At 39.2% G+C, this 21341-nt stretch overlaps 1 protein-coding gene across 8 annotated transcripts in view; it reads left to right on the top strand.

Annotated features, from left to right (window-relative positions):
- Window positions 1-6221: 6221 nt before the first annotated feature.
- PITRM1 (pitrilysin metallopeptidase 1) overlaps window positions 6222-21341 on the top strand; it is a 38624-nt gene continuing 23504 nt past the window's right edge. The window contains exons 1-12 of one of the 8 annotated variants that reach the window (XM_039337040.1): window positions 6222-6438; window positions 7691-7808; window positions 8701-8807; window positions 9553-9704; window positions 11846-11960; window positions 12057-12153; window positions 13299-13459; window positions 14837-14963; window positions 15928-16016; window positions 18919-19047; window positions 19790-19903; window positions 21208-21304. In XM_039337040.1, coding sequence (XP_039192974.1) covers window positions 6296-6438; window positions 7691-7808; window positions 8701-8807; window positions 9553-9704; window positions 11846-11960; window positions 12057-12153; window positions 13299-13459; window positions 14837-14963; window positions 15928-16016; window positions 18919-19047; window positions 19790-19903; window positions 21208-21304 — 1449 coding nt within the window. In that variant the 5' untranslated portion in view covers window positions 6222-6295. Of the gene's footprint in view, window positions 6439-7690; window positions 7809-8700; window positions 8894-9552; window positions 9705-11845; window positions 11961-12055; window positions 12154-13298; window positions 13460-14836; window positions 14964-15927; window positions 16017-18918; window positions 19048-19789; window positions 19904-21207; window positions 21305-21341 lie in introns of those variants that run through there. The other 7 variants (XM_039337017.1, XM_039337010.1, XM_039337024.1 and 4 more) reach the window with 7 other exon arrangements.

Raw genomic sequence — 21341 nt, 5'->3', positions numbered from 1 at the left:
TGCTATTAACTTCTTCTTTGAGTCCTTCTAAGATAATGCTTTATCATCAGTGATAGTATCTACTTACCTTGACTTCTGTCAAACTCTTTTTCAGTTGATTCAATTTTTCCAACTATCAAGGTCTTCTCCAATGACTTTTGCTTCAAAACAGTTAAGTGTTAGTTTCATTATTAGTATTTCTGTGGAACAGTCTGATTTTACTTCAACATGCAATTATTGCTTCTTCTTTCTATTCAAATACTACCCAAGCTTTTCCCCAGGAATACAAATCAAAACCAAGAAGGAGATGGCCGATGGCATTTTTTTTTTCATTCAGATTTTCTGATGGTTTAGCAGATGGGAAAACCATGGTCTTGACAACATGTTGGTTGTTGTTGTACAGTCACTAGGTTGTGTCTGACTCTTTATGATCCCATGGATCATAGCACACCAGGCCCCCCTTGTCCACTGTCTCTTGGAGTTTGCCCAAACTCATGCTCAATGCATCAATGACACTATCTAACTATCTCATCCTCTGCCATCTCATTCTCCTTTTTGCCTTCAATCGTTCCCAATTTTAGCAGTAATTTGAGGACTGCCTGTATAGGGAGATCAAGGGTTGGATTCAGTGGTGGAATTCAAATACCTGAGCAACCGGTTCTCTTATTCGATGCAGGCCTGGGCCTCCGAGGCCTAGAACGGACTTCCGGAAGTGGCATCCACGCACTTCCGGTGGGCCGTTCTAGGCCTGGGAGGCATCCTCCAGACCTCTGAGGCCTTGACTGGACTTCTGGAAGACAGCCAGTTCTCTGAATTCAGCAAAATTTGCCAAACTGGTGCGAACTGGCTGAATCCCACCACTGGTTGGATCAGCCAGCTCTGCTTCCCAAATGAAATCCACTGTGTGGGAAGTGGGTGTTCTTTCCAAGCAACCCCAATTCATTCTTAAATATTGCTATGTGGTGGGACCTCAGTGATGCAGCATTTCCATGGCTGCCCTTTGGACAGTCACCTAAGATTTGGGGTGTCCCCTACATCTTATTAGCCTTCTGGAGGCTGTAAACACTCAGCTCTTCACCCCAGCATTAGGCTAGTTTGGAAGTTAGCCCAGCAAAAAGGAAATTTAGAGATACTGAAATGATGTAGCACAGAAATCTTGTGGTGGGGTTTTAAAATAATGTTTATTCTGGTTTTATGGATTGTTGTTGTGAGCTGCCTAGGATTTTCATGCACAAGATAAACAGCTGTACAAGTAGTCCTTGACTTAAGACCACAATCGGGCCCACAATTTCTGTTGCTAAATGAGATAGTTGTTAAGTGAGGTCCCTTCCAGCTCCCTTATTCTATATTCTGTAATGAGGGGTTGCCAAGGATTTTTTTATATTTCTGAAACTCATGTTTTTGTTTTTGGATCAAGATGAAAACAAGCATTTCTTCAGTTCCCCAAAAGCTTTGTCTGTCCTATCTCAACCGTCCTGCTTTCCAAACTCTGTTTAGAAAAAAGCAAGGCAGTAAGGAAAAATTTAGCAAACTCTTGCAATCAATAGGGTATGTTGGCAGAATGCAGTGTAAATAAAGGAAAGCTTAGGGAAATCCCATCTAACTAACATGGTTCCTGCAGTTAGTCTTTTTTTGCTCAAACAAGATTAACTGGGCTTATAATGTCATGATGTTTTGCCTTCCAGGACTTGAGGGAGTGGAATTCTTAGAAAAGCAGTTGTTCTGAGAAACTGAACAATTCGGCTTGCTATCTAGATATATTTGCCACTAATCAAAATAGTTTCTGCATTCATATAGTACTTGCTAACTGTTCAGAAGGGGATTATCCTCCAAATTCTGTTTTTGAAGTAAAGGCACTTTGAACTGGTGGGATTTAATTCCCCAGAAAATATTTGAAAATATCAGACATGTTACCAGATATAAGCGAATAGGTCTGACTAATCAACCCCTACAATCACTTACCTACAAAACAGGGGTGATTTTGTATGTATGTATGTATGCATGTATGTATGTATATACGCACGTTAATAAGGGCCTCTAGAGAGAACTCTGGTGTCATGGTTATTCACCTTTGGTTTAGAACAGGGGTAGGCAACCTTGGCTCTTTTATGACTCGTGGACTTCAACTCCCAGAATTCCTGAGCCAGCATGTATCATAAAAGAGCCAAAGTTGCCTACCCCTGGTTTAGAAGTATTAAATTACAGCACCAACGTTTTGAATTCAATGGGGCCTAAAAGAAATTCTTGTTTTCTATCAGAAATCATGGTTTCAGACTTCCACTCAGCTGGGAAGCTGACTTTAATGGCATGTTGGTTATTCTGCTTCTCAAGAAAGTGGATTGGGAGAGATGTGTGTGAACATTTTTCCTCATGCATTTGGCAGCATGCATATTATAAGCTGTTTGCTTATTAAATTTAAATGCTGCCCATCTCACTACTGAGTGACTTTGGGTGGCTTACAACATCATAAAAGCAAGAATATAAAAGCATGAAAAGATATTGTTGAACCACACAACTCCCAGCTTCCTACTGTTATGGTTCCGACAGATGAAACTCTTCAAAGAACTTTGAGGCATTGTTTACCTTAAACAATCTTTATTTGAGAAGCATAGCATCAACACTAATACAATCAAAGCCAAAAACTGGATTCCCCTCCCCTGAGCACACTATCAAAGTACAATTCCTTCCCCCAATTAACAGTCATAAATCACATTCTCTAATTAGTTTGAAATGCAGGCTTTCCCTCCAGTTCCCCAGCCTGCCAATTCTTATCATCTCTTATTTCAATAACCTTGGTTCACACACTAGGTTCAGTATTATTATGTCTAGCTAAACTCTCATGCACATTCCTCCCCCCAGCATTATCTAACTCTAACTTTAAGAGTAAAACATAAGAAGAAAATGGTTGCATCTCCATCTGTTGTCAAAGCAAAAACATCCGTTGTTAGCAGAGTTGATATCTGGGTTGATTTGCTTGATGATCTACTGGTTTGTTTTTTGGTTGCCTAGATACAGGTAGTCCTTGGCTTACGACCACAACTGAACCCAAAATTTCAATTGCTAAGCAAGACAATTGTTAAATGAATTTTGCCCCATTTTTATACCTTTTTTAAAATTGTGGCAAAAAAGATGTAAAAATGGGGCAAGATTGACTGAACACTTAACTTAGTGTTAGTGACTGTAGTACTTAATAACACAGTTGCTAAGTGACTTTGACTTCCCCACTGACTTTGCTTGTCAAAAGTTTGCAAGAGATGATCACATGACTCTAGGACAGTGCAACTGTCATAAATACATGCCAGTTGCCAAGTGGTCACATGATCATAGGGATGTTGCAATGGTCATTAAGTGTTAAAAATGATCATAAGTCACTGTTTTCAGTGCCATTGTAATTTCAAATGGTCATTAAACAATGATTGTAAGTCAAAGGCCATCTGTATTTGCAGGAGTCTTCTCCCACACTGAAGTTCAAAAGTATCAATACTCTTTCTATCCTTCTTCAAAGTCCAGCTTTCACTTCCCTAGAAAGTCACAGACAATATTATGATTTGCAGATATAAATAAATCACAGTAGTTGAATACAGATAACTAACTTCACATTCGACACAAAAGCTAAGAGTCATGGAAAGAGACATGCTCGGCATTACAAGACAAAATAGAAAGACCTGCACATGGATTAGAGAACGAATGAAAAGTAGGCAACATCATCAAGAGAGTCAAAGAATTGAAATGGAAATGGGATGGTCACACAGCAAGAACTGACAGCTGGTGGACCAAAGCAGTCATAGAAAGGATCCCACTTGGTAAAAAGTGTCTACGGAAGAGACCTAAAACAAGATGAAAATGACATCAACAAGTTTTGAGGGCCCAATTGACAAGAGAAAGCTCAGGACTGTATTGGTTGGAAACATGTGGAACAGGCCTCCATCCTGCAATGGATAGACAATGGCTAGAATGATGATGATTTGAAAAGTCTTCTAGTCCAACCCCCTGCTTAGGCAGGAAACCCAATACCATTTCAGACAAATAGTTGTCCGATCTCTTCTTTAAAACCTTCAGGGTGGGAGTATTCACAACTGGAGGCAACTTGTTCCACTGATTAATTATTGTAACACTTAGGAAATTTCTCCTTAGTTCTAGGTTGCTTCTCTTCTTGATTAGTTTCCACTAGTTGCTTCTTGTCCTGCCTTCAGGCGCTTTGGAGAATAGTTTGCCTCCCTCTTCTTTGTGGCGGCCCCTGAGATATTGGAACACTGCTATCCTGTCCCCCCTCATCCTTCTCTTCATAAGACTAGACATACCCAATTCCAGCAACCTTTCCTTATATGTTTAACCTCCAGTCCCCTGATCATCTTTGTTGCTCTTCTCCTCATAAATATACTTATGTCAGTTTTGAAGTTCCAGTGACTGCCCCCACAGTCATATGACCATATTTTGGGCTCAGACACAGGAGTCCATAGCTACTGTATGTGCAGCATCTTGTGGTTGCATTACTATGATTTACTTCTGACAAGCAAGGTCAGTGATGGAGGTTTTGCTTAAGGACCACATGATTCACTTAGCAAATCACTGCATTGATTTGCTTAATAACTGTGGGAAAAAGGTCATGTTAAGTGTGACTCATTTAACAAACACGTTGTTTATCAACAGAAAGTTTGGTCCAAGTTATGGTTGTAAATCAAGGACTTCTTATATGAATTTCTCCCCCCCCCCCAAATACCCCAAGTCATGTTTGTTCCATCCTTACTAATATTCTAGATGTCCTTCAAGGCCTGGTGATGTCACCAGGACTAGATGCCCCATCTCAATATCTTAAGATGGCTCCACTATATATTCATCCTTTCCATGCCTCTGGTTTGTATACTGTATTTCTTAATATATTTTAATTTTTAATAATGATAATGTTATATTTTTATGTTTGTATTTATATAATTGTTTTTATTTTATATTTGTACCCGGCTCTGAATCTGTTTTTGTGAAGCTGGTAGTTATATAAATTTGATAAATAAATAACTTTGCTGATAAAGTTTTACATATAAAATTGAGAAAATAATGATATCTTTATGTTTGCATTTAATGTTTGAATTTTTCTGTATTAAAAATGGAGGTAAAAGCTACTAATACTAAGGAGTGTATTTTTTTTCCATTTATACCCTTTAGAACAAAATAGGCAGGATAACATGTACTTCAAGAAAGCTCATTATACATTTTCTAAAAGTTATGTATTTTAGATTTTATCATTTTCTATACAGGGAGAACACCTTTCACCACAAATTTTCCAGATAAAATGAGCAAAACAAATTTCGGAGACATGCTTTGTTTTGAACTTTTTTTAAAAGTCGTCATACTTCTATCCCTTTTCTTCCCCCACTGTCCCCCAACCTGAATTTCTTATGATTACAAAATGCTTATTTTTAAAAAAACAACAACTGTTTCCCTTTTCTCTAGAATGACAGTGCTTTTAAATACAGCACAGGCAAAAGAAGGCAGGACACACTCCTGGTGTATAAAGATAAGAGCAGCAATAAAGATATTTCTAAACTCACAGTGCTTGAAGCCATCTGTAAAAATGACCTTAAAATGGTATTTATCACTACTAATAATTCCAATATAGGCACATACACACAGAACAAACAATGTTTGGGTTGACAGGCAGCATTATCATCCCACAGTTTGAAACTTTGTCGATTTCAAAACTTTTAAGTCCTTGATTTATAACAGTTCATTTAGTGACTGTTCAAATTTACTATGGCACTGACAAAAGTGACTTATGACTGTATTCCACAGCTGAAGCCATTGCAGCATTTCCATGGTCACAAGATCAAAATTCAGACACTTGACAACCGACTTATATTTATGACAGTCACAGTGTCCTGGGGTCATGTGACCATATTCACTTAACAACTGCTCCGGTTCACTTAATTGTGGCAAGAAAGGTCGTAAAACGGGACAAAATTCACTTAACAAATGCCTGGCTTAGCAACAAAAGTGTTGGGCTCAAGTGTGGTTGTAAAGTTAAGGACTACTCTTGGAAAATGGAAATGTGAGCTCATCGGGGGATCCCCATTCGTCATTGTCTTTTCGCAAGCAAAGCTCACGGATCCCGAGTAAGCATGCTGCAGAAATTGCTCCCAACTCAAGAATTAGACCGAGGAAGCCGAAGACAAACCACACCAGCAGCGATCTTTCAAGCACCAGCGCAAAGCCTCCCTTTTTTTTTTTTTTTTTTTTTTTTAAGAAAGGCGGAAAGGGGCGGAGCCGCGCGGGCGCGGAACATTCCGCAACCGCGCTGGGTGAAGCTAGAAAAGGTCCACGCATGCGCTCTCCAGGAGTTCGTCCAGGTCAGAGAGGCAGCGGCAGAAGCGCAGCGGCAAGAGCAGCGTGGTCGCCTGTGGCTTTGCTTTCTGCCAGGAAGGTCACCATGTGGGGCCTGTGGCTGGCTCGGACGGGCCTCCCCCGGTGAGGACAGGAGCAGGAGGGGCTGCTGGCGGGAGGGCAAAGCCTGGCTTCTTCGTGGGACGCCGCCGGAAATCGCTTTGTCCATGCTCAGGGGCTCTTAGACTTCTTTTCACTCGGACCCGTTGCTGTTTCCATTTGGGGATGCCCTCGGTTTGGAAACGCCAGAGCCTTCCTGGAAGACTGGGGCTTTGGAAACCGCTGTTATGTAGGATGTGGGGAAAGAAAAGGCTCTGAGCATGTGCAAAGTGCTTTCTGTTCCGACCTGATAAACTGCTGGGCGTACATGCTGTTTAGTCTTGGTGGGTGCGGACAGAGCCTCTCTCTTCTTTATTGTTCCCTTAGGTACGTTAAGAGCCTGACTCGTAGAAGAAACTAAAGGGAACTAGTTGGAGAACCAAGTTTATAGGCGCTACTTAGTATCTTTTTGCTTACATTGTTTTTAGGCCTTGAGCATTGGCCATACAGACGAACTAGCGAAATGGTCAAAGATTTATCTCTGCATCAAGTCAAATAATAGTCCCCTTGCATGCCCTACTTATCTTTAAAAAATCTGGATTGGACTTTGGCTGCAGTTTTCCTTACCTTTCCTGTTTTTTTGAGGGCCTAGAGATGTCCTCTTAAAGAATAATTTGTAACAAAAGATTCAGGGACGACATGAAATGTAAAGAATGCTTTTGTGGATAACATCAAGGCAGTGTTTTTCTTTCTTGAAGATGGTGAAATGACTTGCTTTAATTTTCTTTGATTTCTTTTGAATTGGCTTTAATGTCATCCCAATGTTTATCTTGCAGTCACTCCCCATGATTACCTATTGAATTCTGGGGCCAAACAGGTTTTGAAAATAGATCCTGCTGTGATCCAAATCCAGCTCTACTCCCTTCTCTTTACAAAGCATGATGCTGTCCTCATTATAGACCTCATACAACAGTGTTTCTCAACCTTGACAATTTTAAGGCATGTGGACTTCAACTCCCAGAATTCCATAGCCAGCAATGCTGGATGTGGAATTCTGGGAATTGAAGTCCACATGCCTTAAAATTGTCAAGGTTGAGAAACACTGTCATACAACTTCACTCACAAAATAGTATTTCTCAAACATGGCTGGTTTAAGACTCCTAAGCTTCAATTCTCAGAATTCCCCAGCCAGATGAGGAATTCTAGGAATTGAAATCTACATGTCTTAAAGTTGTCAGGATTGAGAAAACACTGTCCTTAAAAGCTGACCTTGGTTATTCCTCTTTGTTTTTTAAAGCTTACATAGTTCTGGATTTTTTGGGCCAAGACTGTGGCGATGGACAAGTGGTTCTGCAAATGAAAGGGCACTGAAATTCAAAAGTGGAGATAAAATCCATGGATTCACTGTAAACCAGGTAAAAGGTTTTGTTTGCAAGCCACCTTCTTTCAACTTGAACTCAGGATTCCTACTAATTTAGGCTTTTCAGACCTCATTTCCAAAATAGTTGGCTACCTCAGAAGCTAACACTGATTTCAGCCTTCCTGTAAGGTCTCTAATTTAGAATATATCCAGTTAGAGCTTGCTAATGTAGAGCTTGCTAACGTCTGTTGGAGCCTTTGATGGAGGTTGCGACACAAACCTGGTGCAAAGACAGGACGAATGGGGTGGTCTAGGATCAAGGATCAGAACAAACAGCATGAAAATTCACTGACTTGTCATATTTTTGCAGCAAGCGTCCCTTGCAGAAAAAAACAATTTAAGAGAATTTTGTATACGCAAATCTAGGAAACTAACAAATGCAGATAGTTCTTGTTTAGCAGTGGCCTAATTGAGAGATGTTCCCACTCACGACTCAGCTCCAAGATCAATCCTCATATTGGCAACTTTTGCAGGTAACAAGATGATATGCCCAATTGTGATTTTTTTTCCTAGCAACTGGTTTACTAAGCATTGCCAATCCCAATTGTGGTTGCTAAAAGAGGATTAGCTGTAAATGTAGAACAGTAAGGTGGAAAGGGGAATATTCTTGAAAAAACTCAGGAAGCTTCTGAGAAATTATTTTGAGAACCACCATCCTGATGTGGTACATGTGTTTCAGTTTGGGGTACACAGCTGGCTTGAAGCTGGTCAGCCAGACATGACTGTCCTTCCAGCTGAGCTTCTGGAGCAGTGTGATTGGGCATGGATTGTGATCTCAAGCTTTGCAGAAGTGCTGGTAGCATAATTTGTGTTAATTCATAAAGATATATGTGTATGTGTTTTAGCATTTTAAAAGACACACACACATATATATATATATTATTTAGGTGACGGAAGTTCCTGAATTTTTCTTGACGGCTGTTAAACTCCACCATGACAAGACCGGAGCCCAGTATTTGCATGTGGCACGAGAAGACTCCAACAATCTGTTCAGGTCAAGAATGCTGAATAATGGATTTTTTTGTGGATCATCTGGTCTTCAAAACCTTTGAGGCCATGCATCATATCTGCTCTTAAAATGTCTGGTATTTTTGTTATTCACCTTTGGTTTAGAACAGGGGTAGGCAACCTTGGCTTTTTTATGACTCGTGGACTTCAACTCCCAGAATTCCTGAGCCAGCCAAGCTGGCTCAGGAATTCTGGGAGTTGAAGTCCACGAGTCATAAAAGCCAAGGCGGCCTACCCCTGGTTTAAAAGTATTAAGTTACAGCACCAAAGTTTTGAATTCAGTGGGGCCTAAAAGTAATTCTTGTTTTCTATCTGAAATCATGGTTTCAGACTTCCACTCAGCTGGGAAGCTGACTTTAATGGCATGTTGGTTATTCTGCTTCTCAAGAGAGTGGATTGGGAGAGATGTGTGTGAACATTTTTCCTCATGCATTTGGCAGCATGCATATTATAAGCTGTTCGCTTATTAAATTTAAATGCTGCCCATCTCACTATTGAGTGACTTTAGGTGGCTTACAACATAAAAGCAAGAGTATAAAAGCTTGAAAAGATTAAAATTAACAGAAGTTGGGTAAAACCAGAAAACAATACACGCGCTGGGGCAGGCCTTATAGCAATATTATACTGTCGTGTTTTACTAGTGTTTTGTTTTTTGATTGTAAGCTATCTTGAAAGAAAAGGTATCTGAGAAGAAAAATTAAAACACAAATGTTTTCTTGTTTGTTTTATAGTGTTCAGTTCCGCACCACCCCCATGGACAATACAGGGGTTCCCCACATCCTTGAACACACTGTACTGTGTGGGTCAGAGAAGTATCCTGTCAGAGATCCCTTTTTCAAAATGCTGAATCGGTCACTCTCTACTTTCATGAATGCATTTACAGGTGAGGAAATAGAAACCGACAGCTTTGTGAATTTTCCGGCCTGTATGTGGCAGCTCATTTGTACAACGAAATCTGTAATGTCAATTGCTTTTTTTCTAAGGTAAATTCTGAATCTTGAATGCCAACAAGGCAGTTGTCCAAATAGGGTTGCTAAGATACACACAAACCTTCAAGCTGACAGAACAAAGAAAAACCTGACTTGCTTAGTAGTTAAAAAACATATAGTGACAATTGCAACTATCAACATTGTATAGGCCAGGGTATGATGGACAGCAGGAGGGTAAACTGCTGATTGCAAATGACACCTTGCTAAGACCTTACAGAGTAATAGGTACATTGGAAGGGACTTGGAGGTCTTCTAGTCCAGCTCCCAACTTGAGCAGACAAATAGCTATCCAGTCTGTTCTTGAAAACTTCAAGTGATGGAGAATCCACAACCCACAGCTGCTCCACTGATTAATTGTGCTCGTGTCATGAAAATTCTCCTTAATTCTAAGTTGGTTCTTTCTTGATTAGCTTCCATCCATTGCTGCTTGTCCTGCTTTCAGGTGTTTTGGAGAAAAACTTGATTCCCTCTTCTCTGAGACAACCCCTTAAATATTGGAAGACTGCTATCACGTCACCCCTAGTCCTTCTTTTTGTTAGACAAGACATACCCTATTTTGAGTGGGAGGCAGTAGAGTGTTCACACTTGCTCCAGTAGTAAGTCATACATAATCTTGAGTGGGAGGCAGTGGAATGTTCACACTTGCTCCAGTAGTAAGTCATACATAATCTTTCTTGTAGGGTACCATTTTTCTACCCCCTTTCCTAATTTTCTAGCGGCATTTTATGACACAGATTTATATCCTGTGGTTATCTCTTTTTTTTCTTGCATTTTGTATAGGTAGTCCTTGACTTACGAACATAATTGAGCTCAAAATTTATGTTGCTAAGTGAGACATTTGTTAAATGAGTTTTGCCCCATTTTACAACTTTTCTTGGTGGTTGTTAAGTGAATAACTGTGTTTGTTAAGTTAGTAACATGGTTGTTAAGTAAAACTAGCTTCCCCATTGACCTTGCTTGCCATAAGATCACAAAAGGTGATCACATGGCCCTGGAACACTGCAACCATCATCAATATGAACCAATTGCCAAGCAGTCGAATTTTGATTGCATGATCATGGAGATGCTGCAACGGTTGTAAGTTGAAAAAAGTCACTTTTTCACTGCTGTTGTATCTTTGAATGGTCACTAAATGAACTGTTGTAAGCCGAGGACTACGTGTATTTATTTCTCAAACTTTCCATAGAATTGGGTCCCTAAGAAATGACACATGTTATTAAAACATCAGAAATAACATGAATAACATTGGAATTATTGAATAATTAATTATAAAAGAGCCATGGAAGATTATTTTTAGACATGATTACTGTTGCAGGACAATTATATATGCAAAGCTATTATTAACAACTATTTAATTCTTACAATTTTAATTGTTACAGATTTATAAATACAACTTATATATTTGTAATTGTTTTTTTTTATTTCTATTTTTATCTTGCAAGACACCCAGAGTCCATTTGGGTAGTTAGATGGACAGCAAATAAACAAACAAATAGACTGTGAAATACCCTTAGTGGAGAATTGGTTGATGAAGATGATAAACTAGGAGACATAGCAAAATTAACTTGTTTGATTAGAGATTTATCAGTGACTAAAAACCAAAGAACTGAAAATCCTTGTGGACTTTTTGCTGAAAAAAGAAAAATGAATTTGTGATTTATGTATTTGAGTATTAGAAAAGTAGTTTATAGAAAGAATTATGATGTAACTGTGGAGGGAGAGAGTAAAATATAAACACATTTATAACTGCCATCAAAAAAGACCAGACGTCACTCCTTTATATGTTTTTCTTTTTCTTCCTTTTTCTACTTTTCCTATTTTGTTTCTTATTCACTATTCTTTCTTATTACCTTTATTTTTTTTTCTAATATTACTAGTGTCTGGCTGGTTAAAAATTTCTTCAATAAAAATAATACGATATAGGGCTCTGAAAATGAGATGAAGATTGCAAAGCATTCATCATCCTAAATGAGCTGCAAAACTCATGGATTTAATTTTGAACCATTTCATTTTTAATTTTTGTCATCTTATGCAGCTAGTGATTACACACTCTACCCGTTTTCTACCCAAAACCCCAAGGACTTCCAGAATCTTCTTTCTGTTTACCTGGATGCTGTGTTTTTTCCTTCTTTGAGGCTTCTAGATTTCTGGTAAGATTTTGTGATCCAGCGGACAGACAGAACTGTGAGGTATCATCCAGAAGAATTCTTCTTAACTCGTGTTTTGTATGTTTGAAATCTCTTAAGGCAGGAAGGATGGAGGCTGGAACATGAGAGCCCAGAAGATTCTCGGACTCCGTTAACTTTCAAAGGAGTTGTATTTAACGAAATGAAGGGAGCTTTTGTAAGCCCTGTTTTATTGTTACACTTTTGGCTTGTTGAAAAGTCCTGGGATGCTGCTGTAAAATAATTCTTTGAGTGATGACAAGCTTAAATGAGAGACAGATAAGATAACATTTTTAAGGAATTATTATGAGGTTCAAAACTCGCTGAGATGGTAAAGGGTGCAGGATTCAAAAGTTCTTGCACTGGTAAACATTTATTTTATAAATGACTTGTTGGGTGAATTCATTTACATCCAGCAAGGTGGTTCTTGGGGTCTCCTCTTTGTTTGGTGGGGTCAGACATGATCTATATTCCTACTTTGTACCAAACCATGGCTTGTTTTAAGTATGGTTTGTCAGACACATATATACATGATACTGAATCCAAATCAAATACAGGTAGTTCTCAACAATCACAAAATGAGCACAAAATGTCAATTTCTAAGTGAGACAGTTAAGTGAATTTTACCATTTTATGACCATTTTTGCCACAGTTCTTAAATGAATCACTATGACTGTTAAGTTAGTAACAAGGTTGTTAAGTGAATCTGGCTTCCCCATTGACTTTGCTTGTCATAGGGTCGTAAAAGGTGATCACATGACCCTGGGACACTGCAATATGAGAGTCAGTTGCCAAGTGGCTGAATATTATTATTATTATTACTATTGTTGTTGTTGTTAAAAAAAAGTTGGAAGGGACCTTGGAGGTCATCTAGTCCAACCCCCTGCTTAGGCAGGAGACCCTATACCATTTCAGACAAATGGCTGTCCAGTCTCTTCTTAAAAACTTCCAGTGTTGGGGCATTCACCGCTTCTGGAGGCAGGTTGTTCCACTGGTTAATTGTTCTAACTGTCAGGAAGTTTCTAGAACTAAGGTTGCTTCTTTCCTTGATTAGTGTCCATCCATTGCTTCTTGTCCTTTTGATTATGTGACCATGAGGATGATGCGGCGGTCATATAAGTATGAAAAATGGTCATAGGTCACTTTTTTTCAGTGCCATTGTAACTTCGAACAGTCACTAAACAAACTTATATAAGTCAAGGACTACCTGTATCTTTGCAGCCCTGGAGATCACCAGGCACCAGTCCCCAGAGGTGTTCTGATAGTGTTTGACCATAGATGATCTGTTCATTTATTCTTATTCAATAAAATATTTATTTTAAGGCAGATAATGAGAGAGTTTTCTCTCAGCACCTTCAAAACAAAATGCTTCCTGATCATACATATGCCGTTGTGTCTGGTGGTGATCCATTGAAGATCCCTGATCTGTCCTGGGAACAGCTGAAAAACTTCCATGCTACTCATTATCATCCCAGCAATGCAAGGTATTGGAAGGAAAGAGGAAAGGAAGATAAATTTGGGCCATTAATAATAATTGCACAACAATTGCTTTGTCATTCAGCTAATGACAGAACTCAAGATAGCAAAATAGCTTTGATTTTATATCCAAATAATATGCTGGTGTGCCTGATCCGTTTTTCCTAAATGTGCAGCCCTTCTAATCTAACAAAATTAAGTCAGGAAGTCTCTTATTAATCATAGCTAAATCTCTTTAAAACTGGAAGACCAACAATCTAGGATATTAAGAAAAGATGAAGATTGTTTAAAAAGTCTGGCCTGGAAGTTAATAAAACTCTTGTTTAGGGAAACTGTGATTAATTGAGACTATTTAATTGCAAGGATGTGGATGACATGAATGGGCTATTTGAAGAAATGTCGGTACAGAGACAATAAATGGCTTTCTTTTTTTTTAAAAAAAAAAATAGCAATTAATTCTGCTTTCTCCCTTGAGACAAAGGGCCACCAAAATTGAATTGGGTCTTCTTACCTCTTCTTTACTTGACTAGCTTTTTCAACCTCCTAATGTGTCCATTTCTGCTTTTTATTATTTCATATTTTCTTCTTTTAACTATGTTGTGATTATGATTATTTTTATAGTCACTTTGCAAGCTATCTAGAACCATTAAGGGAGAGGGAAATGCATGTTTATTTCTTTTCCAAATGAATAAGTAATGAACATGTTGATTTGTATACGCAAAGATGTTCAGGAATGTCTCTCTGTCCCTTCTGCATGTATCTGCAGTTTAAAAAAAAAAGCTGCTCTTAGATCAGTGGTTCTCAACCTGTGGGTCAGGACCCCATTTGGGGTCGAACGACCATTTCACGGGGGTCGCCAAACAAGGCAGTCTGCCATTTTTTCCCCCTTTTCTTTGGCCACGCCCCTGGCACCCAGTGATGTATAAGTGGTTGGGGGTCACCACAACATGGGGAACTCTATTATGGGGGTCGCGGCATTAGAAAGGTTGAGAACCACTGTCTTAGATAGAGATCATAGCAGAACTGGAAATTTTTGACTGGCGAAGTATAGCCCTCACATCTCTTCAGCAATACCTGAAGGCCAAGGGTTTCAGCAGCTCCTCTAGAGGAGTGTTTTAAGATGTGTGGACTTCAACTCCCAGAATTCCTTGCCCCAGCATGCTAGCAAGGGAATCCTGGGAATAGAAGTCCATACATCTTAAAGTTGCCAAGGTTGAAAAACACTGCTTTAGAGCAATATTTAACATGACAGTATAGAATAATCTATTAACTTGGAATACATCATCCTGTGATATCTGCTCTCTCCTGTGTACATGAATGGGATTTTCTAGGGTTTCCCACCCTCCTTGGCCAGTAATAATGAATAAATTTACCTTCCATTGTAGGTTCTTCACTTATGGTAACTTCCCTTTAGAGCAACATTTGAAACAAATCCATGAGGAAGCCCTATGTAAATTCCAGAAAATTGAACCCAACACTGCTGTTCCATCCCAGCAAATCTGGGACAAGCCTGTGAGTTTTGTTTTCTTTGCTGCATTTTAAATGCCCCAGGATTTCTGTAGAATCTCTTGCTAGAGCAGAGTTGGTTTCATTGGTGGTAGATCCAGTCCAGATACAAATGTCTACGGCTGTGATTGCATCCTTTATGTGTGGGCAATATTCTTAAGTTCAGTTGAGAAAGGTCAAATAGCAAGAGATGGAAAAGATGCTTCCTGGAACCATGAGGAAATGCTGTCAAATCAAAATGGTTAATAGAGGAATGTGACCGCCTTATTTGTAGGCTGGAAGTCTTCTGCAGTAGAAATATTCATATCATTCTGGACAAATGCCAGTCCAATCTTTCCTTGAAAATCTCCAATGATGGAACTCCCATAATTTCATGAGCCAGGCTGTTCCGTTGCTTTAATAGTCTTATAGTCAGGAAATTCTTTCTTAGTTCAAGTTCGGATCTCTCAGTGCAAAGCTTCTGCCCTTATATGCTAAAGTGAATAAATCTACTCCCTCTTCTGTCATGTTTTCCCTTAGTCTTCTCTTCTTTAAGCTCCTTTAAGCACCCTTCATGGGATTTAGCCCCCTTTACCCTCATTATTGCTCTTCCCTGTACGCTTTCCAGTTCCTCAATATTACCTAGCTGTAATGGTACCAGATAGGGTCATTTCCATACTTTGAAGTGCCTTTTGGCTAAGAGCATACAGTTACAGTCCTCAGATTACAACCATGGTAGAGCCTGCCCATTAGGTTGTAAGTCATAGCAGTCATAAGAACAGGTTGATCACGATTTTACATTTTTTGCAGTGACTGTAAGCAAATGTGGGAGTCATAATTGTGAATTTCACAGTTATTAAGTAAACCCATTATTCACTATGGCACAGTTTTGCAGAAAACCAGAAGTAAGTGCTGGGTTTTGGCCAAACCATTATAAAATACTTGGGATAAAGACAGTGTCCTGTTTGCTAGTTGTTGTGTCTTTTTGCAGAGGGAGCACCATGTGACGTGTGCCGCAGATTCATTGGCTACTGACTCTAAGAAGCAGACAACGGTCAGCGTCAGCTATCTCCTAGCAGAGTACGTAATTGGGATTAGAAGAGTTATTTATCTAAACCAATGGTTCTCAACCTTTTTAATGCCGCGACCCCCAACCGGTCGTAAGTCGAGGACTACTCAACCGGTCGTAAGTCGAGGACTACTCAACTGGTGCAGCATCGTTTGCAGAATGGGACTTTTGGTGGGCTCAGCAGGGCAGAGACAGCCTGGACAATTCCTATTGGCTTTTGAAAGCCAATAGAATTAGGCTCTATTCAAGAGGGTCTATTCTATTGGCTTTCAAAAGCCAATAGAATAAAAGGGAGTAGCACAGCTAAGGAAAAGGGGAAAAAAATGGAGGACTGTGTTGTTTGGCGACCCCCGTGAAATGGTTGTTCGACCCCAAATGGGGTCCCGACCCACAGGTTGAGAACCACTGTTCTAAACAGAATCATACTAATCTATGCAGCTGAGGATTCCATTCATCATTTTCTGCTATGAAAGAACCTGGAAAGTAATTAGGGAGATCTTCCTGTCTTCAGTTGCATATCCCAACGTTAAATGGACTTAATGTCCGACAGTTGTTCAACCATACAACTCTCCAGTCCTTCCTGCTGAGTCAACCATTTCTGTATTCTTCCTACCGGCACTGAGTTTCTTGTGCACCTTCCCTGACCCATACTGCGTTCTCTGAAATGCACTTTCTCTGACCTGCACTTTTCCTTTCCCTTCGGTTGTGGGAAGCCAGCAAGAAGTTGCTTCACCTAACAACCATGAGATTTGGTTAACAACAGTAACTGGGACTGCAAAGATTACCATCGTTAAGCAATGCAAGTATACTTTATGACCACATCACTTAGCAATGGAAATTCCTGCCCCAGTTGCCATTGCAAGTTGAGGGCAATTTGTATATGAAATTAGTACAGGTAGTCCTTGACTTGCAACCACAATTGGGCCCAGATTTTCTGCTGCCAAGCAAGACATTTGATAAGTGAGTTTTGCTCCATTCTATCACCTTTCTTGCGATAGTTGTTAAGTGAATCTCTCTGTAGTTGTTAAGTTGGTAACACGGTTGTTAAGTGAATCTGGATGCCTCATTGACTTTGCTTGTTAGAAGGTCATAAAAATTGATCACATGACCAATGGACACTGCCACCGTCATAAATATGAGTCAGTTGCCAAGCATCTGAATTTTGTTCACGTCACCATGGGGTTGCTGCAGCGGTTATAAATGCGAACAATGGTCATAAGTCAGTTTTCAGTGTCCTTTTAACATCAAACGATCAATAAACGAACTGTTGTAAGTTGAGGATTACCTGTAATGAGTCAAAAGAATGCGAAAAGTGAGTAAATGCACAAGATATGTTTTATACTTCACCAGACCACACCGGTTATATTTAGTCATAACAGGAATTGAAGGGTTTCTATATTTCAAATTCACTGCCCTCACCAAACAGCCTATGGAACAAGCATCCTAATAGCCAACAACATGGGCTCCCTACACATCATAGGGGTTCAGATACCCATAAAAAGGAGAGCAGGCTGACAGTAAAAATTTGGGACTCTTAATTCTTCACTCCTTTTATCCTATCGAGTATTGGGACCTTCTCAAGATGAACACATTGGATGGGTCAATTCTAACCTAGAGAAGGTCCTGGTAAGGTGCCAAGCCATGTTGGGATTTACAGGTTAAAATCAGCACCTTGAATTTGACTTAGGAGTCCGATGCACCAAGTTTAGCAAAATTATAACGCTATTAAACCTTCTTCCTGTCATTAACTAAGCCACTCCACTTTGAGTTTTGGAGAGAACAGTGAAATGTGTTTCTTCTCCAGGAAGATGGTCTGGCAGTTTTTTAAAACTTCTGTAACAAGAAATGATACCACTGCTACGTATACAGGTAGTCCTTGAGGTATGGTCACCATAGAGACCAAAATTTTAATTACTAAGCAAGACAATTGTTAAGTGAGCTTTGCCCCATTTTATAACCTTTTTTGCCAAGGTTGTTAAGCGAATCACGTTTAAATGAAATATGCAGTAATTAAGTGAATCTGGCTTTCCCCATCGACTTTTGCTTGTCAGAGGCCTGCTGGGAAGATTACAAATGGTGATCACATGACCTCAGGACAGTGCAACAGTCATAAATACATGCCAGTTGCCAAGCACCTGAATTTTGATCAGGTGCTTGGCAACTACAATGGGCATGTGAGAACTACTTGTAAGTCACTTTTTTCAGTGCTGTTGTAATGGTCACTAAACAAATTGTTCTAAATCGAGGATTGCCTTTATTGAATTCTACAAGATGTTGAGACTCTAGAAAGAGTACAGAGAAGAGCAACAAAGATGATTAGGGGACTGGAGGCTAAAACATATAAGGAACGATTGCTGGAATTTGGTATGTCTAGTTTAACGAAGAGAAGGACAAGGGGGAACATGATAGCACTAACCTATTCACTCCATTGAGATTTTTTAATCCCAAACCTTAAACAACCAAACATATAGGGAACGATTTCTGGAATTGGGTACCGGTATGTCTAGTTTAACGAAGAGAAGGACAAGGGGGGACATGATAGCAGTGTTCCAATATCTCAGGGGCTGCCAGAAAGAAGAGGGAATCAAGCTATTTTCCAAAGCACCTGAAGGCAGGACAAGAAGCAACGGATGGAAACTAACCAAAGAGAGAAGCAATCTAGAACTAAAGAGAAACTTCCTGACAGTTAGAACAATTAACCAGTGGAACAACCTGCCTCCAGAAGTGGTGAATGCTCCAACACTGGAAGTTTTTAAGAAGAGACTGGACAGCCATTTGTCCAAAATGGTATAGGGTTTTCTGCCTGAGCAGGGGGTTGGACTAGATGACCTCCAAGGTCCCTTCCAACTTTACTATTATTATTATTATTCGTAGTAGTAGTAGTAGTATCCAATTTTTTTCTCTTATGTTTAGTATTACAGATAATTTTGAAACCTTCATGCTGAACTTTTTGTCTTCTCTATTGGTTGGTGGGCCAAATTCCCCATTTTATAAAGCTTTGATTGAAGCCGGTCTTGGAACAGACTTTTCACCAGATGTTGGGTAAGTATGTTGCTGGTGGTTTTCTATCTATTTAAATGGTGTAACAGAAATTTACTATGATTTCTTAGATGGGTGTTTAGAAAAAGGGCTAATCAAGGTTTGAGGATGTGAAATATATGGAATTTTGTGTGGGAGTTCAGAAGGATTAAAATAACAATAGCATTTAGACTTATATATTGCCCCATAGTGCTTTACAGTCCTCTCTGAACGGTTTTCATATGTCAGCATATTGTCCCTAACAATCTGGGTCCTCATTTTACCAACCATGGAAGGCTGAGTCAACCTTGAGCCCATAAGGATCGAACTGCTGGCAGTGAGCAGAATTAGCCTGCAATATCGCATTCTAACCACTGTGCTACCACAGAATAAGAACATAGGTGAATGTAGTCTTGTATATAAAATTTCTCTGTAAGACCTCAGCTCCCCTGCATTGAATTAGGAGCCCAAAGGAATGTGTCTGTTGAAATGTGATTTAAGTTTTCTCCCAGCAAATTAGCTCCTCTTCTTCAGCTGCTCACTGATCCATATTTGTTGTTTAGCCATATTTGTTGTATTAGTCTTGGAGTTTTGCTCATCCCTGACACTAAACTATATTAGAGGGTTCCCACATTCGTATTAAGCCATAGATAAAACCCATCATGGTTTATTGCAAAACGTAAAATCTCCTTTTTCTGTCAAGATCCAGCTTTCCAATGTTTAAATTCTAATAAGTGAAGATTTTGTAATCTGTCTGTGTTTCTAGGATTAACTCATCTACCCGAGAAGCTTATTTCACTGTAGGCCTTCAAGGGATTTCTGAAGAAAGCATAGACACCATAAAGCAAATTATTGCTAAAACTATCGATGAAGTTATTGAGTAAGAACAATCAATTTTTTAATTGTTGCACTATTGTAAAAAAGAAATAGCTAAGATGTTACTTACTTTAAACTTGTGGCAATAGTGATGGTGGTTTATAATTTCTGCGTGGGTAAAATAAACTTCTTAAATTTATACTGCTTTTCCCAGATATTGTAAAAGATTTAAGATAATTTTGCTATTTACAAATCTCTTTATGAAAAAAGAATACGTAAACTTTGAGTATCCGTTTGATGTACAATTAACACCTAAAAGCTGAAAATTGAACCTTGAAAGAAAAGAAAAAAAGAATGAAAGCCGAGATGGAAAAATGCAGATCTTTATGGCTAAAATGTAATAACAGGTAGTTCTCAACTTATCACAGCTGAGCCCAAAATACCCATTGCTAAGCAAGTCAGTTAAGTGATTTTTATCCCATTTTATGACCTTTTTGCCATAGTTCACTGCAATTAAGTTGGTAACATGGTTGTTAAATGAATTTGGTTAACTTTGTTTGTCAGAAGATTGCAGAAAGTGATCACATGACCCTGGGACACTGCAACCATCATAAATACCTGCCAATTTGGAAGCGTCTGAATTTTGATCATATAACCACAGAGATGCTGCAATTTTCATAAGTGTGGAAATGGTCATAAGTCACTTTTTCAGAGCTGTTGTAGTTTGAAATGGTCACTAAATGAATGTTTTTAAGTTGAAGACTACCTGTAAGGGTCTTTTTGCTGAAAGCATGATGCAAGCTTTAGTGTATCTTGTCTTTTAATGTTGCTATACTTGAGCAACTGGATGGTTGAGGGGGTGGGAAATAAGTAGAGAAGCGCCACATCTGAGTCATCATGTAGTAAGGGAATACAAAATAATCACCCACTCATTTAGCAACTGTGTTGAGTGAGACTTATGACCTGTTCTCAAAAGTTCTGGCCGTCACGACATGTGAACCTAAATCAATGGGGAAGCCGGCAGGAAGTTGCAGGTTGAGATCGTGTGACATCTCACTTAAGGACTTTGCTTAAGGGCCTCAGCTGGAATTGTAGGAACTGCTGTCATAAGCTGGTGTAGTCATGTGATTTTTTTTTCTGTTATTGCCACATTGTTTAGTGATGGCCTTCCTAGTCCCAGTTAGATCCGTAAATGAAGAGTGCCTGTAATTAATTCCTTTGTTTTTTAAAAAAAAATCAGATCCATCCCCACCTTCCATGTAATTTCCATGGTAGTTGAATAGTCTATGCCATACGATTAAATTTCATTCAACAACTTGAGTCCTTGTTATTCTGGAACAAAATTAAATGTCTTCTTTTCATCCTCAGGAATGGATTTGAGAAAGAAAGGATTGAAGCTTTACTCCACAAAATTGAGATCCAGATGAAGCATCAGTCAACCCGTTTTGGACTTGTCTTGGCTTCAGTAAGGGATGCTCCTCCCATAGAACCAGCCATAACGT

The sequence above is a fragment of the Crotalus tigris genome, unplaced genomic scaffold, assembly GCF_016545835.1.
Source record: "Crotalus tigris isolate CLP2741 ecotype Arizona unplaced genomic scaffold, ASM1654583v1 scf7180000017548.2638350, whole genome shotgun sequence".
In the NCBI taxonomy this organism is placed as follows: Eukaryota; Metazoa; Chordata; class Lepidosauria; order Squamata; family Viperidae; genus Crotalus; species Crotalus tigris.
This window is presented reverse-complemented; position numbering and strand designations above follow the sequence as displayed.